We start from the raw sequence: 21,992 nt of genomic DNA, 5'->3' as shown, positions 1-21,992 counted from the left end.
GGCTTGATAAATGTAGTTCATTACCAAGTTCTGACATGAAAATAGGATCACACTCTGGGCTCCTCAGCGGGCTGATCAATATTTTATCTGCCAAAACAGGCCCGGTCTGTGAGCAGGAGGGGCCCTGCGCACACACATGCTGGCAGGAAGCCCGAGGCCAGCGCTGCGGCACAGGGGGCACCCCAGCCAGCGGAGGGCCCTTCCAAGGGCCTGTTGGGGATTCTCATCACTGCAAGGCTGGCCGGGACACAAGCCTCCCTCCGTGAAAGGCCCTAGAGCAGAAATGTTCGTGGGGAGGGGAAGGGAGTGAAGAAGTCTTCACTGATTTTGTGGCCACCTGTGCCAGGCGCTGGGCATCAGTGAAGGGGACAAAGACAGATGCACCAGGCCCCGGCTCACACAGGGCCTTGAGCCCATCTCATGCAGAGAAGCCCTCGGGGCTGGCTGACCACTCAGACATGGCAAAGTCTGTTTATATTTAGTTTTACGTAAAAGGACCCTGTAAGGTGGTCAAGGGCTGTTATTGCCCCTATTCTAAGGTAGGAAGTGGATGCAAGAAGGGCAGGGGTGGATGCCTTTCCAAGGGTCCCACAGCTGCTCAAAAACAGAACCAGATGTTCTCCTGCCTCCCCGTCTAGTGCTCCTTCCAGCCTTGCAACGACTGTCATTAGTGGAGTTGGTGTCAGGTGTGGCAGCCTGTGATGAAGGCTGTCTCTACCTGAGGACCCCAGCTAAGGTTGTTACACAGTGGTCCTGTCACCCTAGCTTCTTGAGGAGAGAGTCTGCCTAGAGCCGCAGGACTCAACCACATTCACAAGCATTTAACACTGTCCCACTGTGCGTGTGACTATCCAGGCCAGCCCCACCAGCTTGGAACTTGCAGCCCCACAGAGGGATGTAGCCGACGCTGATAGCACCCCATCCAGATTCCCGCAGTCAACCCAGAGGTTCCGTGCAGCTTCGGGTGATCAGTCCCCGTGACACCTGTAAATAGCTTCCAACCTCATCCTCAGCCTGAGGGCACTTTCTGGCCTCACGCATGAGCTGAGTCCACAAGTGCTGGATTGGGGTGGGGGTAATGCCCCCAGGAGCAGCCCTCAGCCCAGGAGGGCCGGAAGTTGGTAGAAGAGCACCCTGCCCCCGGCACCTCGGTGGAGCAGCTCCGAGGTGTACTCAGCACCGTCTCTGCAAGGTCCTGTGGACTGAGCCCCGGTTGCCACTGTCTTTCCCTGTCCCCAGTCTCACTTCCTCCTTCCTCCCTGCACTTCTTGGGATCATCTCCAAATATACTGCTCACCCTCTATCCTAGTTGCAGGGGCTGCTAAGCAGGAGGCCAAACTAAGACAGAGGACAAGCCTCACACACACACAAAAACAGACCATATGTACAGGGCAGAGAGTAAGAAGATGGATGGACGACAGTGGTTCTGTATGTGCGCAGGAGGGGGCTGAGCTGGGCCCCAGAGAAAGGGGAAAGAAGAGGAGAGGAGAAAGCACGCAAGAAGGTACCCAGCAGGCCAGCATCGGCTGCAGTCAGGCACAGTGAGTTTATGGGCCTGGAGGGGTCTTCCCTGGGACTCTCCAAGCCTCACTCAAAGGCTTTGACCTAGCCTAAGTCACAAAGAGACCCCAAAATCCCCATATTATAATGACACAAATTTTTCTTTTCCTTGAAAACACCAAGACACAGAGGAAACACTTAAATGACTTTCCAAGCATGTACAAATTATGTTAGTCTGCCTACTCATGAAGCAGTTCCCCTAATGTCCCAGCTGGGCAGCTCCAGGTGAGCTCATTCAAGTCACAGACCTCAATATCATATACAAACGTCCTCCTCTCCAGAGTCCTCTCTGGAAGTCCCTCCCACCCACCCACCCTGGATCAATAGTAAGGAAGTTGACCGTACTGCAGGCTAGGCCACGGAGGCCCAGGCTCAGGGCTCCCAGGACAGGCTGGGCACGGCCATTCTCACCATCATCATGGTCAGCCCCCGCGGGGGCACCCGGGAGGGGTGTTGTGGTCCCCAAGCCTCTGCTGTATCCCCTCCAGAGACCTGCCCTCCAAAGGGGCAGGGTCCGTCCCTGGGACCCAGGCCCACCCCAGACATGTGGGGCACAGAGAATTATGAAGCTGGGGGTGCTAGTTTAGATTGGGTGATGTTTCTGCAGTGGCCAATATACAGTGAAGAGTAAGCCGGGCAGAGGTTTGGGTAAAGAACATTGGAGGAATATCCCATTGTATATATGTACCACATCTTCTTTATCCATTCGTCTGTCGATGGGCATTTAGCTTGCTTCCGTGACCTAGCTATTGTAAATAGTGCTGCAGTGAACATTGGGGTGCGTGTGTCTTTTTGAATTACTATTTTCTCTGGGTATATGCCCAGTAATGGGATTGCTGGGTCATATGGTAATTCTATATTTCATTTTTTAAGGAACCTCCATACTGTTCTCTGTAGTGGCTGTACCAATTTACATTCCCACCAACAGTGCAAGAGGGTTCCCTTTTCTCCACACCCTCTCCAGCATTTATTGTTTGTAGATTTTCTGAGACATGGATGGATCTAGAGACAGTCATACAGAGTGAAGTAAGTCAGAAAGAGAAAACAAATATCGTATATTAACACATATATGGGGAACCTAGAAAAATGGGGGGTTTTTTTGGTGAACTGGTTTGCAAGGCAGAAATAGAGACACAGATGTAGAGAACAAACTTATGGACACAAAGGGGGGAAAGCGGTGTGGGGGTGGGGGTGGGATGAATCGAGAGATGGGGATTGACATGTATACACTGATGTGCATAAAATAGATAACTAACAAAGACCTGCTATATAAAGAAAAATAAAAGAACATTGGAGGGAGCAGTAAACACCAACCCCAAGCAGCACATTCGTGTGGCAGGTGCTATTAAGATTGTTTCTCCCTCCACACCCCTACCTCCTCAAGTCCCCGGTGGACTTGCTGGGTGAGCGGGCAGCGATGACCCGCATGATACTGAGAAAGACCCAACCCTTGGGTATTGAAGCTCTTGCCCAAATTGAGTAAGGGAAGAGGAAGATCTGAAAACAGGGGCTCTGTGGGCCGGGCCTCAGGCCCCGTGCGACACACAAGGCCAGCCAGGGCTCCACTGGTTTAAACGGCTCACAGTCAGGGTCACCTGTGCAGAGGGCCTGGCTTCACCTCTGGCCAGCCTCTGGGAAGGGGATTATGGGTAACTTATTTTCTTTCTTTATACTTATCTGCACTTTCCAAGTGTTTTGTTGTTGTTGTTGTTTTGATGGACGTGTGTTTCTTTTACAATAAGACAGAGGTTTAAAACTGACAGCAGGGTGAGAACCTTTACAGACGCCCATGCTCCACCTTGGTGAGCTGCTCCGTCTGACCCCACAGTGTGACCAGGGGGGGTTTTGAATGAAAAAACTAAACCTGGGATTTGGTAAACTCATCCTGGAAACCAAAAGGGAAGGCTTTTGAGAGGGCAGTCCTTGCTGGAGATGAAGCAGCAGAAGTCTTGAAAGAGGTTGAATTTTGGAATCTAAAGTGACACCATTAGGGTGTCTTTCTTCTGGTGCTCGTGGTCGCCCAGAGCTATAGGGATATTAGAGGAGCTCAGGAACATTGGGCCAATGATTTAATTATTCCAGGTTGAAACTCATGTAAAGTGCAAGTGCTCCTGGGATAAAGGATTTCAAATCGTCTTCCAGGAGCAGCTCAGTTTATCCCAGGACCCCCACGCCCAGCAGCACCCAGGCACAGTGAGGCCCTCAGTAAAGGAAAGAAGCCACGGGAAGTTTGGCAAAGTGTGCTCTGCCGGTCTTGGCATCCGACGCCAGCTCCACACGTCCCTCCAGCCTTGTCTGTGCCCCCATCCCCGCCTCACTCCGGCTCAGCCACACCAGCTTCCTCTGTGCCGCCAGCTCCCGCACCTGCAGTCCCTGTGACCTGGCATTCCCTCCCCTCTGCGTCCTTTGCCCACAGATCGCTCATCCTGCAGGTCCCGTCCTTAGGGAGACTTCCTTCACCCCGGCCTCGTTAGCTCTCCCTCCACGGGCACCCTTGATGCCCAGGATGGGAAGCTCCATCGTATCCTCAAAGTGCTCCCCAGTATTGGGCACAGAGTTTATGAGTAAATGCTGGTAAAAGGATGGGAGGGCATGGCTGGCATGAGCCCTAGCAGGAGGCCAGACCAGGGGCTCAGGGAGCTGGCCCTGGAGACTGGGCGCCACCACCTCTTTCCCCCAAGTTGATTTCTAGACATGTACATACCTTCCTGACTGGGATTCATGTGCTGGGCAGCTGCCAGGGTGGAGAAGCCACTGTGAACTGACAGTGAACTGTAGGGATGTGATAAGAGGGGAAGAGCCTGGGGAGCCCACCTGACAGAACCCACCTGACAGAACCCACCTTGAAGGTTTCCCTGGCCTGCCAGAGTGGGAGGTGCTGTCTAGCTTCGGACCCCTGGCCTAGGGCAGCAGGCAGCTCAGAGGAGATCTGTGCCCCACCAGGGTCTGTGAAGAAGATTGGAGGGTTGGGAGGACCTGCAAGGATGAAACATCTCTCCCCATCTGACCTGGCCCGGCCCGTCCTTCAGGTGGCCCTGCTGTAGTGTGTTTTTCTGGAGGCTAACTGTGCGCTAGCATTTCTGAGTCAAGCCTCCTATCACCCCCATAGCCATCCGCTGTGTGCACTAGCTTCCCAGCATCTGGGCATGAATGCCTGTCCCCAGGAAAGCCCGACAGGCCCTCCAGTGCAGGTCCCTGCAGATCCCCCCACAGAGACTTCCACTGCCGTCTCCACCAAAGCTTCTCTCTCTACTCAGATACCGCATCCAGCTTCTATCCATTTGCCAGGACTAGTTTCACCCTCTTGGAGGCTGGAGGCCAGGATTTGAGCAAAGCTCTTCCTCTACTTTCCCCAGACTGACCTTTGTCCAGGCTCAGGAAGCAGAGCCCAGCAGGCCGCCACGTACTCCCCTGGGCGTGAGGGTGTGGTCGTGGGACACGGCCACAATTCTCAACGCCGTACAGACTTGAGAATCGGGTTTGCCAACCAGGGGCCCTATGAGCTCCCAGGAATGGATACCCTACAAGGCCAAAGAGGGGTGGGTGAGTTGTTCTTGTCAGAGCATAGAAACCTCTAGAGAGCAAATAGATTTGATTATATTGAACACAGCAATTGATTTTTTTCTAAATAAACATGCAGGAGGAGAGTAACAGGTATCTGTTTCTGACAAGAATCAATTGACCCAAATTGGAAGAAAATCTAGAAACACAAACAAGCACAAGAAAGTGATTGGACCATCCAGGCTTGTCTAGGGAGGCAGGGAGAGAAACAGACAGACTTCCCCACCAGCACTCTCCCCACCAGGCAGCTCCCCTGTTTGTTGCTCTTCGGCAAATGTGGTTCCAGTAATGACAAGGGGGAGAGTAGCTATCATTTTATGAGCCCTTACTTGGTGCCAAACGGCTGCTGTGCCTTTTAGGTGCGTATCTTATTTAACCCTCCTAACAGCCCTGTGTGGGAGGCACTGCTCTCCCCACTTCACAGATGAAATCACTGAGGCACCTTGTGCAAGGTACACACACAGGCAGCCACAGAGCTGGGACTCAAACCCGGTGGACTCCAGATCCAGTGCGCTCCAGCCCCCCTGAGCTATGACCTGGTGCCCTAAACTGGCCTTGGAATTAAGGGGACGAGCCCCAGGCCCCAGACACTCCCTTCCCAGCAGGGCACTGGCTTCACCCTGGACTGGATGAGGAGGAGTGCACACCCACGCTCCAGGGCTCAGCAAAGCCAGGTGCTGGAGTACATATTCCATCCCGGGAGGTGGGGAAGTGGGGCCAGAGAGGCTCTCCCGTTCGCTAACAACCAGCAGCCTCCACTCACGGTGCAGCCCTGTGCGGGGAGCATCCTCATGGCCTGTTGCCAGCGAGATAAACTATGTCATGTCACAGTGCGTCACAGGCCTCATTTGCCAAAACACTGTGTGGTTCGGATGCTGTGGACCAAGCATGGCCATGATAAAAGGCCTAAGAGCAACGGGCTGTGCGCTCTGGTTTTAATTTTGTAAAAGCTGCCTTTTGTGTCTTGGTCGTAGGCTTGTGTACTCATGTTCGTTTTGAAGTAATCCAGCCCTGGGAGTGTACCTAATGAACTTAAGCAGGGCTTATTAGTCCTGTTAACTGGAACTCGCTAATCTATGAGACCAAGGATTCCAAAGCAGCCTTTAAGGTAGGATTAAGGCAAAGATGAGCTATTACAAAATGGAATCGGAGCGGCTTTCCTAAAGCCGCTGTGGGGCTGTGCTGGGACTTCCCCTGGACGGATCTCCCCATTCCGTCTGGCAAACACTCTGTGTCTGGCTGTAGTAGGTGCTCAATAAACATTTGCGAGATGAACAAACAGGCTCCTTCCAGCATTTGCATCATGTGTAGCATGTATGCACTGCTCCATAAATATTTATGGGATGGACTGGTGGACGGACGGACGAATAGGTCTCACGCACTCCGGTAACACCCTGCGCTGCACATAGTGAATGCCCAGCAACTGCCGATGGGTGGGGTGGACGGAGGTCTTCTCGAGACCGGGGGAGGAGTCTGGCTGCAATAACCCCATCTTCTCTTCCAGGTAACCCATGCACCATGGCCGACTACGCCCACCTGAAGAAGGCCCTCCTGGCGCTGCAGACCCGCCTGCAGCCACTCCATGAAGGGGACAGCAGACAAGACCCTGCTTCCCAGAAGCGGCTCCTGGTGGAATCTCTGTTTAAGGACTTGGATGTAGACGGGGACGGCCACCTCAGCCGCTCTGAACTGGCCCAGGTGGGTACGGCATTCGGTGAAATTGCATCACGGAGGAATCCAGTTTTCCATTCCGCGTGTGAAGGAAGAGAACTGGGAGATCCACATGGGGAGAGTCATTTGTAACCGTCTCTGTAAATGGGATGCCAAGGAGGCCTTGCTCCTGCAAGAGAAAGCCACCTCCCGGGAGTCGGAGAGCTTGTGTTTAACGCCTCTTGAGAATATCTGACAAACAGAACGATGTCAGTGTCTCCTTCCCACCAGCCACCGTCAGCAAATATTTACAAACAAGCTCTGAGGCACTCTCAGCTAGCTGGTGAAACATACACTGCACACCGGCTGGGCTCTGAGGTTTTCATTAGGAAGTAAGTCTTTTCTTCCTGAGTCCTTTGCTTTCCTCAGCAGAGAGGTTCAAAGGAAGCAGGTTTGGTTCCCACCAAACACTTCTGGAGCTGTGACCTGGGTGTCCCCACGTCCTCTCCGCTAGGACCTCGCCCTTTGCGGTATCCAGGAATCAGTAGCCCGCACCCCAGCCTGCTGGCTTGCGGGAAGTCCTGTGGCCACCCCCAAACACTGCTCTTCCCTTTGAGAAAACACTTGGATGGGGCCTCCCTCCCAGACACAGCACGCGTGTCCCTCTGTCCAGCTACAAGGTGGTACAAGGGCCTGGAGCATCTGCAGCAAAAAGAAGCGAGGAAGGAGCAACCTAGGGCACCAGGCAGGCCAGCTGCAGGGTGGACCTGTTGGGTGCTGGTGGCAGAAAGGCAGGCTGGGTGGCCCCGAGGGCCTGAGTTCCTGCTCCTACTCTGCTTGTTTGTCTCTGAGGGCCTGGGGCCCTGGAGCCACACGAGGGGCAAAGATATGGAGGGAGGACGAGGTCAGCCTCCCCAGGAAGGGTGGGAGGGCCTAGCAGCTCTGCCCCAGACACCACAGAGTGCCCCCCACCAGAGGACAGGTAATAGGATGAGTCCCCACCTTTGATGCTACTTTAAAGAAATCCTTCACAAGGCACAGCAATGACCTCATCAAAGCTGTGGCCAGGTCACCAGGAAGGACCAGGCTAGGGAGGGTCCTGACATTTACAGAGCACCCACTGTGGGCTCGGCACTAAGCAAGACCCTTTACTTGTGATGTGCCCAACACAGATGTGTTCCTCACTCGGGGGTAGAATAGCTACGAATGCAGACTTCGCGGTCAGACTGCCTGAGTCCAGGTCCAGCTCCAGCATTTACAGGGACCTAGTGGGTCTAGGCAGACAACTTCGCCTCTCTGTGCCTCGTTCCTTGTCTGTGACTGTCGCAGGGTCCTCAGGAGGGTTAGATGAGCTAAGACGTGAAGTTCTCAGCCTAGTGCCCAGCACGCGGCACATTCTCAGTAAGTGACAGCCGTCAGCATCACTTCGTCAGCATCACCTTTATTGTTGTTACTATTTCCTCCTTAAACCTTTCAGCCACCCTTTGCTGTGTGGTAGGTGCTAGTGTTATCCTCCCTTCCCGAGTATTTTTAGATGAGGAAGCAGCTCCAGGAAATCAGGAGACTTGCATGCAGAGTGTGTACTACCTAGAACATGGTGAACTAAGACGAAACCCGGGGGCCGGGGGGGCGGGGGGGTGGTGAGTGGACCTGCTCTCCTCACGGTACAGGGGGCTCCCTGGGGGGAGGGCTCCCACCACAGGCTCCACCTGCTCCTCTCCAAGTCTGTGGGGATGACAGGTGCCCATAAAATCTGAGTACAGAGCAGTTATCCAGACGCTTCCCCACGCAGGGTCCCCTTCTCAAGTCCAGCCAGTCCAGAGCCTGCTTCCAGGGAGTGTGTGGGGAAACACAGATCCTAAGGCGTTTGCAGACCCGCCCCTGCTCACCCACACCTGGCAGCCTGTGCAAGTCCATCCACGGCCCGCACCCCGGGAGGCCTCCCAGGCACATGCCAGCCTGCATGTCGCCACTTCCAGCAACACTCAGCCCCCAGCTATGGCTAAGAGCCCAAGGGGCGGGGCCAGGGACCCACAGGTGACCCACGCCGCTCTGGGGAGAGCCCAGGTCCTGTTAGTTACGGTTACCCGTGAGAAGAGCCATCTGGCGATTCGATTCCCCGCAGTACAGGCTGTGCGGGGAGCCCGGAGGGCAGGCGTTTTCTCCTTATTTAACAGAGGCGGCTGTGGGCTCTTGGTGCCCCAGGCCCACGTGGCTCCCGGTAGCTGCCAGGTAAACAGAACCTTCCTGGGTGCATTGCTCTAACCCGGCAGAGACATGCCCCGAGGCACCTGAAGCCATTAACAAGCATGGTAATTGGACTATGATTTCCTCTTTAAAATTTAATGTGTTTAAAGTACATTTCATAAATCTGCCGCGCAGGGGCCAGCTGAAATGGGCCTTTCCTTGACACTGAATCAGAGGCGTCCGGGAAAAACTTGTCAGTCCTATGAAAAGTTAATCAACTTCCAATACAGAAATAGACAAAGGGAAATTTCCATCTTTGGAAGATTGATTTCGGGCGTTACGGTTGATCGCCCTTGTATCGAACACTCTTACTTGCTGGGTGAAGGGTCATTTTTTTAACATTATCACATTAAATTGCATTTAACATAGCAGGCCCAGCTGAGACCGTTAAATAAAGAGGAAAGGCCTCCGTTCCCCTCTCCCCACAAAAATAAAATCATTTTCTTTCTTCTGAGATGTCCTTCTGAGCATTTTCCTTGCAAGACTCTAGTTCCAGACACACATGCCAAAAGGTGACTGGTCATGCTGGGGAGACCTCTGCCCTGTGGCCCAGGCCACATCCAGAGAGGAGTTCACAGGGGCTCCCCCGTGGTCCCCGTGACAGAATCCTAAGGGTAGTGGTTTGTGTTCCTGGCAAGACAGGGCAGGCAGAGACGGGGGCCCAAGCCTAGGTCAGTAGAACGGCAGTTTCCCCTTCCTGGGGGGAGTGCTGTGGCTAGGATGTGCTGCCCTGAGATTGGAGTGGGCTGGTGGAGGCAGCGAGGGGAACACTGATGGAGCAGTGACCTTCCAGCTCTACATAGCTGGGAGCCACTGAGTTCGGCCACTGTTTGCTGGGCGTATTTGATCAGGCCCCTTCTCTTCCCTGTTTCCCCATCTACAACGTGAAGGGGTAGATCGGGTGACCACAGGATCCTTCCCACCTCAGACTGTCTGGGGTCTGTTTGCCCAGGCAGGGAGAAGACAGACCTGAATGCTAATCCCGAGTCGGCCCCAATCACTGGGTGACCTTGGGAAAGTCCCTTCCCTCTCTGAGCCTCAGTTGTCTCATCTATAAAATGAGAGAATCAAATGAGACAATACCAAAGAGATTTTGGTGCTCCTCATGGCCCACCGAGCTGTTGCTGGAGTCCCCACACGAACACACACACACACACACACACACACACACACACACACACGAACACACACACGAACACACACACACACACACAGGCTGGTGAGCACAGCCCCACCCACTTGGCCTGAGCCATTTTCCAGCAGTGCCCACAGCTCTGAGCTCACTCCCGGTTCTAGCCTTGCTCCCTTTCTCACCTGCAGCACATGCTGAAGGAGCAGGGCCTGGAAGAGGACTTCCTGGGGTGCTCACCAGGCGACCTCCTCCGATTTGATGACGACAACAAAGACGGCCTCCTGACCCTCCATGAGTTCTACACAGCCTTCCGTAAGTCAAGCCCCAGTCGGGGCTCGCAGTGGGCAAACAGACATTCCTGCTCCAAAATGGTGTCAGGGGCCTGGAGTCTGTCCTTGGTTGTTTCCAAGATTGGCTTCTTCTATACGTGAAAGCAGTTGAATTTGTTTTGCAACAAGCCTGAGCTTTAAGGGACAAGTAAGGACGGTAGGGATCGGGGTGGGGGGGGGGGGGGAACTCGCTCTGCTCCTTTTGGATAAAGTTGCTTCGCGCTGTTGCTATTGTTTGAGGGACCCGGGACTGCGACGTGAGCACGGTTAGGAGGGCACTGCCTCACATCGCTAGGGGATTCTGTGACTGCACATGGGGGAAGCAGATGTTAGGGTTCTCCCCAGGCAGTGGCCTGGCCCCATCAGGGAACCCTACCTGGGGGTAAACCCTGCAGGAGGGTGCTGGAGGCTTGGCCAGGCAGGAGAGGGAACAGTCACTGTGGAGGATGATGAAGAGCAAGGGTCCTGGTTGATGACAGGCAGGGGAATCCCTGGAGAAGAAGAGACAGGGGGTGCGCTACCTGAAAACGGAGGAGGTGCCCGGAGTGGACCCTTTGTGGGGTCGCTAGTACATATGGCAAGTGGGTAGGGCAGCTGAAGGACACAGGTCTTCTCCCTGAGGTGCTGCCCCAAGACATGACCTCACGCCAGCCGTAGCTGGGGCTGGAACAGGGCTTCCAAGAGATGCGAGATGCAAGAAGGAGCCCCAGGTAACTGCAGACAAGCTCACCAGGAGAGGAGAGGAAAGGGTGATGCGGGGGCCCTAACCCGAGACAAGAGGGGACATTCTTGGCCCCAAAGAGTTGAAGTCCCTGTACGACAGACAGCATTCAGGCTCTGCTTAAAGCAGGTAATGTGTGTGCCCTGTGTGAGGCGCCCTTGGACGTGACCTGCAAGCTCACGGCTCCTAACTGCAGGCCCTGGAACTGGGGGAGCAGGGATGAGATCCCCAGGGTGCCCTGAGTACCCTGAGCCACAGGTCCTGGCATCCTCGGCCCCGGCCCCAGCCTGTACCTGGAGTTCCATTTTCCAGGAAGGTATTCCTGCTTCGTGGACATCTCTGTGTGCTATTCCAAACATTCACAAGGCCTGAAAATCCTTGTGATCTGTTGGCAGGAAGAGCTCTTGTGGCAGATAGAAGAGGTACTCATGTGACCTAAGAGGAGAAAAATGAGTGCGATTCTTCCCCGTGGGAAATGTCCCTGAGCTTGTCGCAGGCGGTGCCTTTCCAGTCCACGACGTCCCTGTTACCAAGGCCCAGAGTCCAACCCCCAGTTCCCGGGCTCCGCTTGATACACGGTGACTAGGCGTGGCTCCCCAACCTCCTCCTTCCTGCCCACGGCTAAAACCCATATCTGCATCTGGTGGTTCATAATAAGGTGTGAATGACTGTAGGCTCAATCTGCTGTGGGAGGGGTTTGCTTTGTGGATTGAGGAGCTTATTCCATGAACTAAATCTCTAAATTTTAGAATGTCTGGAAGTATCAGCAACTCCAGAGACCTAGCTCGTGAGACGATTCTTAGATTTTTTCAGGACTTTTGCAAGGCAAACAGTGAAATGGTTGGTAGCTTTAAATCGGCCATAGTAGGAGTATTTACAACACAGAAATCTACACCTACACAGATGCTGCAAAAGGGCGAGGGTGCTCTTTCCCCTCTGGAGAGCCCATTGTTAGGCACTGCCCTGCACACGCTGGACGAGACCCTCCCTCCCCTCCTGTCCTCAGCATCCACCTCCCGCAAGCTTCTCTCCATCCAGCTTCCCCTCTTGATGATGCTATTCCCACAGGACGTGAACAGAAAGAGAGTAGATGTCGGGGCAGATGGCAGGGTGAGCCGCCCTCCACGTCAGGGAAGCAGCAGCATGCTCTCTGGGGGCAGCTCTGAGACAGTGCCTTGTGCGCTCAAGCCCCTCTGAAAAAGGAACTGTAACGAAAAAGATCAGTGCCTTTTAAGAGCTGGGGGCCAAGGCTGGACTTCAAGGACTTGGGGGATACACTGAGCATCGCACTCAGATGTCCCACGATGGCATCGTTAGGCAGAGAAGGGCACTGCTTAGGCACCGTCCTGGTACCCGGTGCCCCAGAAGCCTCTAGCGCATGAGCCCGCTCCATGGGAATTGGTCTGGGACCAAATAGGAGCTAAGGGCTCTACTTTCAAGGAAATGGCAGCATCCCTGTTACCCCTGATGAAAGAGAAGCCCCCCCTGGCCTCCCTAGTGAAGGTCATTGTGAGCGGAGCTGCCTGTGGAAGAGGAGGGAAGTCCTTGCTTCACCTCCAGCCATATGTCCCATGCACAGCAATGTGCTGTCTGTTTCCCTCATTCCTGGATTATTATTTGAAAAGCTTTGTAATCACCGTTTTTAAAGCAAATTAGATTCTGCTGTCGCCTTGGACTTGTTTTGAACCGGGCAGCCAAACCATTCATCACAGCCCAACCCAAATAACAGATATGCAATAAAACGTAAACTCGCAGCCGTTAAGGAAGCTGCAGCACGAGTGGACCCTGTCATAGAGGCCTCACAGTCAGCCACTCGGAGCGCACGGGATCAATGGTCTTTCAAAGTCACAAGAACTCTAAATTCCCATTGCTCTGGGAATGGATTTATGGTTCAGTGAATGTTAACTAGGAAATTGAAATGAGACATATAGGTACAACTTTTTAACCAGAAATCAATAGGCATTAAAGAAATCTCCCTCAAACTCGGAAAGTAATATCTGAAACATTTCAGCAGCAACATCTTGGGTTTAATTTTCAAAACTGCCGCTGACAGTCTGGCAAAAGTTGAGGCTTTAAACTTGTATTTTTTAGTCTCTATTTTGCCAGGATCCTTGAGTACCAGGCAGGGCAGGGTCTGTGGGGTGACTCCTGGCACTGACTCGGCCGCTCTATTAAGGGACGGGTCTAGGGAAGTTTTCCCTGGAGAAGTGGGTTGTACTTATGAGTTTTTGGTGTTGTGGGTGGATCTCCTAAATCGCGTCTTCTCGTGCAGCTGGCGTAGCCCAGGCTGGGCCGGTGTTTGCCATTGTCTACGGATGGCTGAGGGCAATGCCAGGGACCCTAGGGCTGCTGGCTGCCGCACTCAGTTGAACGGGTTCATGATGGGGCTGCACCTTCCTCCTGGCTTTGCAGAACAGGTGACCCTCCCCTGAGGAGGGCAGAGGACAGATCCCTTAGCCGTGGAAGTCAGGTCAGCCTCTTTCTGTCAGAAGGTGGGAAGGCTGCAAATCACCCATGTCTGTACAGTGATGGCAGTGGAATAGGAGGGTGGCCTCCCTCTCTTCCTCTGTTTATCATCCAAACGTTCTCTTCAGGTTGCTTTTGGCTTTCCAAACCACAGGCTGATCTCGGAACTAAAGACACAGTGTCCCCTCCGCACGTGTCCCCCACCCTTCCTCCCCACTCCTCCCTCCCCATCCCTAACAAGCCTCAGAACCTCCCGTCCCTGCTATGAGACAGAGACCCAGGCCCCAGGATTACTGGTAAGCATGGTGCATGCCAGCCTGTCTGTTCATCTCGATAAATAGATCTAAAAGTTGCTCGCTTAAAAATCTTTCTCATAATGCATGTTTTTGCACTTTTCTGAGTGCCTGGGTTGGGAGCATGGGAAAAACATGTTACTTTAAACGAGGATTTTTCTCTCGCTTTGAATTCATTGCAAGTTCCTTCTGCTTTTTAGAAAAATACTTGTCCTTTTCCTATGAGAGCAATGTGCTGCATGCCAAGGAAGGGTTTGCGCAGCTCGCGGTGCAGGATAAAGGGCTTCCCGTGTTAACATCTGGGATCACAGGTGCACAGTGTCCAGGAGGAATACCCGTGTCAGGGGGACTGCAGGGAGCTGATTGTGTGAGAGTCAGATGCCCTCCCTCAGCTCCAGGCAAGCAGGAAGGAAAACAGTGATTTAATCTGATTACTGCAATACCTCTGTATCAGGGCAACTCTGTAAAACAGAGGAGGTGGTCACTTGGCGAATTTACAGCTGTTTTTCTGCCATTGTTTCTGCGTAATGAAAGGATGGTTACGGCTTCACCTCGCACGTCGTTATCTTCTGGAATGAATAATGCCCGCCCAGGCCAGACGCCATGCCAGACACGTTATCTTAGTCAGCCCTCACAGCCACCCTGTGATGTTAAAACAACGGCAACCATCCCTCCCCCAAATCTGTCCGGCTCTTTATCCATGTAGCGTGAGTTCAGACAGGAAATTCAGCCGGTAAGGATACCATTTTATCCTACTCTGTTCATTTCCTTAGTTTGGGATAGTGAATAGCAACGTTTCAGATAGCATGGGGTTTATCAGAAGTTTTATCTGAGAATATTTGTCTCTTGAGTTTGGAGAGCAGGAGTAACCTGCGCGCTGGTGTCGGTGTTGGCGGATGCTAAGACCATTAGTGTGACGACTCCCCAACCCCAACATGTGTGATACCTCATGCAGGACTTGCAAATCAAGGGGCAAAAAAAACAGATTCCCTCTCTTGGTCCCTCATTTGCTCAAGGGCATAAAACAGCTAAATTGGAGTGGCCACTGGAGGGAGGAACTGGAAACTGGTATCAGAAGGTGCTGTGAGTCTCACTACCCCCTGCCAGGACTTTCTCCTCACCTCCAGTGGAGAGAGGGGCTCCAGAAAGTTTCCACGTGAGTTTCAGTGCCCCTGAAGCCAATGTCAGTGTGCCATCTGAATGCTTTTTTGCTTGTTAATATTGCTTTAGTTAGTGATGAGCTCTTACTACTTGAGTCATATAAAATGATATCTGACATTTATCATGTGTCAGCACTGTGATTATGTCCCAGTTTTACAGATGAAAAAACTGAAACTCAGAGAAGTTAGGTAGCTAACCCAAAGTCACACAGCCAGCAGGTAGGAGAACCCAAATTCCTGGTTCCAGAAACATTTCGTGCATTTAAACACAGGTTGCAACTCATCAGCATTCTCCATTAAGGAGAATCTCACTGTCCCCACCGTGGTTTTCCCTGAATTTCAAGTCCCAGCTCAATGGTCTCGTCCTCCAGGAAGTCTTCCTTAATTTCTCTCCTCTACCAAGCCCCACACGCTTTCCTCTGTGTGCCCATAGCCCTGGGTTCATCTCTACACGGTAATAAGACTGTGGCCTGGTGGTTGAGTGTGGACTGAGTCAGACCTTGTTCAGATCCTTGTTCTGCCACTTACTAGCTGCGTGACCTTGGACAGGTCTTTACCAGAAGTTAAGCTGAGCTTCAAGTGCCTTAACTATGAAATGGGTATACTAGCCACCACACAGTGTTACTCAGCACTAAATGAGATAATATGGGGAAAGTGATTAGAATGATACCTTGTATATGATAGGTGCTAAGTAATCATTAGCCAGCTAGGTCAATGATGGAGATGATGACGGTGATGATAAAGATGTCTGTGTGTTCCCAGCCCCCATCACTCTGTGCCACACTATTGTCATCTGGCCCCGTATTAGTCCATAGGCTCCAAGAGGCCAGAGGCTGTTTTGCTCACCATGTGCTCACGGCAAGCAGAGGCATCCAAGCACAGTGTCACCAAGGGTCACGGAGGGCCTTAGCACGTCTCCGGGGTGGGGGGGCAGAGGAAGCAGCTTGCTGGGGCCTCACAGGTGGGATCACTGCTGGGGGAGCACCAGCCAGGCCAGACCAGGCCAGAGGGCACCTCCACGGACGCCCCTGATCTGCTGGATGAGTGACTGGGGTGTGAGGTGAGCCCCTGATGCCCACATGGGCCTAATGCTCCCTTAATGAAGACAGAAGCTGCTTGTCCCATAAAGCTCTCGTCCTGCTCCCAGGGCCGCTGACCGGCCGTTCAGCCTCCTCGGGACACATGTTCTGTTAGTCTGTTAGGTCACCTGCCTGCTGCTTCATTACCCCCACTCCCAACCACTATGTGTGCAGACAAGGGGTCATGCTCAGAGCCGCTCCTCAGCCCATAGCCACATGCCCAGCAGAGGCAGCAGACCCTGGCTGTGAGCGGTCCAGGCTCAGCCCCGCAGCTCCTGCCCCGCTCCCACACCAGGAGGTCAGCTTTGCCATCTTGGTGCAAATCTGTGCACCTTGGAAAATAATTCACTAGCGTGGAATGTGGGTTTGCACTTCCTCCTAGACCCTGGCACAGGCCCCTGCCGGGCCCCGCGGCCATCGCCCTCCCACCTAAGGCCACATCACAAAGCCAGGACCCACAGAGGAGGACACAGCATGCCCTGCTGAAAACTGGAGCCCCTGGCAGCTTGAGACCCCCAAGCTGGGCCCTGGCAGGCTGGGAGGACCAGCCTCTGGATCACAGCCACTGAGCACAGAGACCCCAGCTCCCTGACTCAGGCCAGCGCCAGAAAAGACAGCAACACTGTTACTGGGGCACCGTAGGAAGACTGGGCACATCTGCCCTGGTGCTGGTGTGGGCCAGGCTCTGAAAGGAGGGAGCATCTGGGCAGGGAGCTTCTGGCCCATTCTCTCCACACAGGTGCACGGGGAGTGCAGGGTCCACGGAGTGAGGGGCCGGGCGGGCGACCAAAACACTTTAGGGGAGCTGGGAGAGCACGCATGAGGAAAGGCGCAGACACAGATGAGGAAGCTTAGAAGGAGGAAAACATTAGGTCAGCCAACACTCCCAGAACCCAAGCACCAGGCAGAGGACACAGCATGAGCAAGACCCCCAAGCCCTGCCTGCAGGGAGCTTGTAGTAGTTGGGAAACAGAACAACCACCCAATACAGTAGGAGCTGGGACAGAGAATAACTGGGTGCAGGCTTGGCAGGGAGGCCTGCACACAGAACTGGGGATAACCAGGCAAAGGGGGAGGAGAAAGGGTCCTGAACAGATGTTGGGAGGGTGTGGTCCCAAATGGGGCAAAGGACTTGGAGTGAGTCAGGAGGCTGTCACGAGGAGCGATGGCTGACCAGTGGGGCCCCAGAGGGCAGATCTCGGACAGAGGGGCCGGGCCAGGAGAAGGCCGATTTCGCTTGGATCTGCGGGGGCCTACCCCAGCCAGCCGGCGGGCCTGGCAGGAGCTGCTGGGGAGTGGTGAGGCCCCTTCACTGCAGGTGCACACCCTACCTCCCCCCGCAACCCCCCCCCCATACCCCATACCCCATACCCCATAAGGCGCTGGAGAGAGCACTGAGCATCACGGGGAAAGCCAGACTTCGCCTTGGAAGCCCTTTTAGCTTCAGATCTCCAGTGATGACTGTCAAGATGATAAAGTGAGCAGGGCTGTTGTCTAAGGTCCCAAGGAACTGATGTTCCAGTGCCTGAACTCTGTCCTTCCAGGCTCTCCCTTCTCTGTGAAAGTGGAAACACAGCCGAGGGCGTGCTCACCCCTCAGCCCCAGCTGGGCAGGAAAAGCCATTGGCAGCCCGTGATGGGGGGGCGGGGGGTGTTCAATGAGTGCCTTACCCCCATGGGGAGCCAGGGTGGTAAAATGGGGCCCCCCACGCATGTATCAGGACTCTGGGGTGAAACAGTCTCGCCCGGCATCACACCATGGAGGGGTGAGTTCTGAGCCAGAACTGCTGCTCACCAGCCAGCTTGCCCTCTGCTAGTTTCTCCTTGGAATTTTCAAACCCAGACGGCCTCTTTCCCATCTCCAGTGGTTTGCTGCTAACAGCTGCACTATTGGTCCCACTTTCTAGCATTGTCTGGAGCTGAGTTTTCAAGCACTTTCCATTTTTAAAGATCCCAGCTGGAGGCTGTCAATGGCCTCAGTGCAGAGCAATTGAATAGTAGAAAATGAACTTGTTACAGGTTGTTATCGAAAATCTATTATATACAAATTGCAAAGAAAACTCATTAAAATAGGACGCTTTGGTGATTTTCTTTGAAGACCCTCCTCTTCGAGGGAGAGGCAGGGGCAGGGTGGCTGGATACCTTGTTTCTCCCTGTTCTGAGGTGAGAACTCCTGGTGGCACTCCAGGCCAGGCTGTGGATCTCATGTGCCACCCAGCCAGCCTGACTTGAAGTTTTGCATAGAACAGAAATGTTAGTAAATACTCAGAAATGGCTGCAGAGGAAACAAAAAATTTCATTACAAAGATATAAAATGAGAACAATTTAAATGTCAACTCTTTACCAGGATAGTACCTTATTGTCCTCATAAATTTCACTGTTTTTGCAAAACTTTTGTGAGGACTTCAAGGACCTAAACGTGCAGTTAAGCGCTGAAGGTCACATTACTGATTTCCAAGCTTGCTCCCTGGGGTTAAGGTGCTGGGAAGGCTTGGGATGTGAATGGGGGAGCTGTCCGGAGCCCAGCTCTCCAAGGGGTTCCTCAGATGCCGAGGCTGCCTCTCAGGCTCCAGGCGAGAGCCCAGAAAGCAAGGCAGGCTGCCCCCCAGCTCGCTGCCCCCTCGTCCTACCGGCAACACCCGCGTGTCAGCGTGGATGTGGCCTGGGGGTGGTGTGGGCTCTGTGGCACCTGAGACCCCCGCGGTCTGAGGCGTGGAGAAGGCCTGCCTGGTATGTGCCTGAGAGGTGAGCCCTCCCGGGGCTGTGCGCCCCTGGGGAGGATACTTGGAGCATAAATCACTGTCCTGTGCCTTGTGGTCTTTCCTTCGTCTCTAGCCACCTCCTTTCAGGCTCTGTGACAGCGCCCCGCAAGACCTCCCTGGCCACTACCACTCTGTAGGCCCAGCTTGTGGGCCGGACAAGGAACAGAGTGCTGGGGAGCGACGGGGCGAGGGCTCTGCTTACATGCGCACAGCAACCAACAGGGTGGGGCTGGGGGCGCTCGCAAGCCCCAGCACCAGGGTGGCCCTTGGCAGGAGGTGGATGGAGAGCCAGGCTCTGGGTGCAGACCGGACCTGGATAGGCGGAGGGAGTTGTCTTCTCCTGGGAGAGGAGAAGGGAAGGGCAAGGAATGCCCAAGCTGCTGCTGCCTGCCTGAAACAGCATTCAGGCGGCACGTGAGGGGCTGGTCGGAGACCCTGGTGACCCATCCAGGTGTCCCCTGCACCGGCCACACCTGCTGGCTCGCAGGTCCTCACCTTGTCGTGACTATTACTCAGCAGCTCTCCAGCCCCCCGAAGGCTGAGGGTGCCCCCCACTGGCCCAGGGCCCAGCCCCTCCTCAGGCCCTCCTGCTGGGCCTGGGACTGAGGGGAGGGAAGATGGTGGGTGGTGGATGTATGGGCGGAGCCCACGTGACCAAGAGTACCTGAACACAGGAAGCAGCAGAAGGGACGAAGCAGAAGCAAACCCCGAAGGCAAGAGGGCGAAGGAAGGTAGGGGCTGCGTCTGAGAGCACGCAAGGTTGTTATTGCCCGAGGCATTTTGTTCCAGCTGGAGGACAAGGGAGCAGGAGAGAGAGACAGAAGCCTAGAGCTTTCCACAAGGTGGCTGTTCAGCCTGGCATATAGTAGGTGCTTGATAAACACCTGTTGAAAGGATTAACGACCACGATGGATTTTTCTAAATCTCAGCAAAGCAAAAAGGTTCAAGGCAGTTGTAGCGGTTCCCAGAGAGAATGCAGAACAGTCAGGTGGTTCTCTGGTGGTGGAGGCCATCCTACTGCCCATGCGTGACACTGGCTGGGGTCAGCTGCCCACCGTTGTTCCTCGGGGGTATTGGGTTATCTGGGTCACTGGGTTGGCAGAGAGCTGCCAAGACAGCTCCCACCCCTGCTGTAGTTCACTCACCCCTCTCCTGGTGGGACTTGTTTTTCCCCAAAAGCTGGCCCTCTGAGGGAGAGCGCAAAGCCACCTGTAGATCCCCTTATAACTACGGCATCTGATGGGTCCTTACCAAATGCCCCCTGGAGGCTCCAGGCTGGACGCTGTAAGGAGGAGGCCCCAGGCCAAGGAGGCGACTGGGATTCAAATGCCCTTCGCAGTAAAATGGGGACTCGGGAGGTGTCCCCACTGACGGAAGAGAACATGTTCCGATTCTGGGTAGAAGGCAAGCTGCTCGCGGCCGTGTGCTCCAAGCCCCGAGTTCCCGCCTCAGCGCACACAGGACTTGCTGGGGTTCTGGGGGCCTCAGACCTTTGCCTCCGCTTCCGGACTCTGCTCTTGTTCTTGGACCCGTGGCATCCAGCCTGGGACTGGGACAAACAATGTGCATTACCAGTCTGTTGACCTGCAGGAGGGCTCCGCAGAGGTCCAGGCAGGAAACCAGTTTCATTCTCCTCTGTGCAGACTTTCCAGTGAATCCTGGGCTTCTCCTGCCTGGGGGCTGAGGGCGACGATGAGCTGAGGACCACTGAGCAGCTGTCCACCAGCATTAAGTGGCCTTCTGGTGCTCTTTAAACATGGGGCTACTTGGCAATGGTTTTCCATTTCGGGCTTTGGCCAGGATTCCAAGTCCTCTGGCGTGGTCCCGTTCCTGGATCCTCCGCAGTAAGGTCTGCCCAGGGGAGGTGGGAGGGAGGCTGTGCGTGCGCTGCCCCAGGCACCCGTGAGCTGAGCCTTGGAGAGCCACTCTGCTCCAGACGGCATGGGTGTTTGTCTTCAGGTGCTTCAGGCACAACTGTTGGTACACTTGTCAGGATCGCAGATCGAATCCAGGTGGGAGTAGAAATGGGACCCAAAGGACTCTGCCTTCCACAGGTGGCAGGAGGGGCAGTGAGATGGGCGGGCGGGCCCTCTGAGTGCCTCCTTCGGTTCACTCATCTTCCCAAATGCTCTCGAGCCTCTGCAGACACAGCCCCACTGGCGAGGCGCTGACGGCTCTCCAGAGCACACACGCTGCGTGCCAGACGCTACACCCGCACCTGGCAGGGCACTCCTCCCGCCCCTGAGTTCTGAGGGTAAGGAAACTGAGGCCGGGGAGGCTGGGGGCCCGTGACGTGCCCACAGCTGCTAATACAGACGCCAACACAGAGCCAAGTCTGCAGATTCACACCTGCGCGCTTAGGCACTGGCTACACACCCTGCTCTAGACGGGACCCGTTGGAGTTTCCAGTTCTTCCCCCAGAGGCCAAGATCCAGAAGGATCCCCACGATCTGTGACTCTGGGATGGGGCAGAGGGAGGGGTCAGTGAGGCCAAATCCTCGCTGAGGGCCATTCACCACGTGCTGCTGCAGAACAGTGCCCCTCACTGTGTGCTCTTTCTGGATCCTGAAGTCCGTGTGCTGCAGGTGCTTTCAGACACGTTTACCAGGTCCCCTTCCGATGACACCATGGAAAGAGCCCCTTAGGACTAGTGGGCTTCAGCCCATAGGGGAAGGTGGGGCCCCAGGGAGCAGGCCTGTCACTCAGAACAGGCGTCCCCACGCTCCCCGAGGGATCAGGTCCCCCATGGAGGGAGGCTCTCCTCTCGGACCCAAAACCCATCCAATAGCAATCCCTTCTCAGCTCCCACAAGTAAGAGCACATCCAGAGCCTCCTCTTCCTGGTGTCCAGCCCTGGGGTTGGTCCCAGTCTTCCAAAGCCCACCTCTGTGCAGCATACTTAGAAAAGTGCTGGTGCTAGACGGCAGGACGGCTTGGGAACAACACTGCCGTTCATGGGTGTTCAAACCACCCTTCCCCTGAGGTCCCCCTGCTGACACCTGGGTGCAGGCTGACAGCCAAGGAGGAGCTCACC

At 54.5% G+C, this 21,992-nt stretch overlaps 1 protein-coding gene across 1 annotated transcript in view; it reads left to right on the top strand.

Annotated features, from left to right (window-relative positions):
• The window catches only part of FSTL4 (follistatin like 4), a 440,804-nt gene that overhangs the window by 284,518 nt on the left and 134,294 nt on the right, over window positions 1-21,992 (top strand). The window contains exons 5-6 of the mRNA XM_079916826.1: window positions 6,626-6,819; window positions 10,339-10,462. Of these exons, the coding sequence (XP_079772952.1) occupies window positions 6,626-6,819; window positions 10,339-10,462 (318 nt within the window). The remainder of the gene's footprint in view (window positions 1-6,625; window positions 6,820-10,338; window positions 10,463-21,992) is intronic.

The sequence above is a fragment of the Stenella coeruleoalba genome (genome assembly GCF_951394435.1).
Source record: "Stenella coeruleoalba genome assembly, chromosome: 3".
In the NCBI taxonomy this organism is placed as follows: Eukaryota; Metazoa; Chordata; class Mammalia; order Artiodactyla; family Delphinidae; genus Stenella; species Stenella coeruleoalba.
This window is presented reverse-complemented; position numbering and strand designations above follow the sequence as displayed.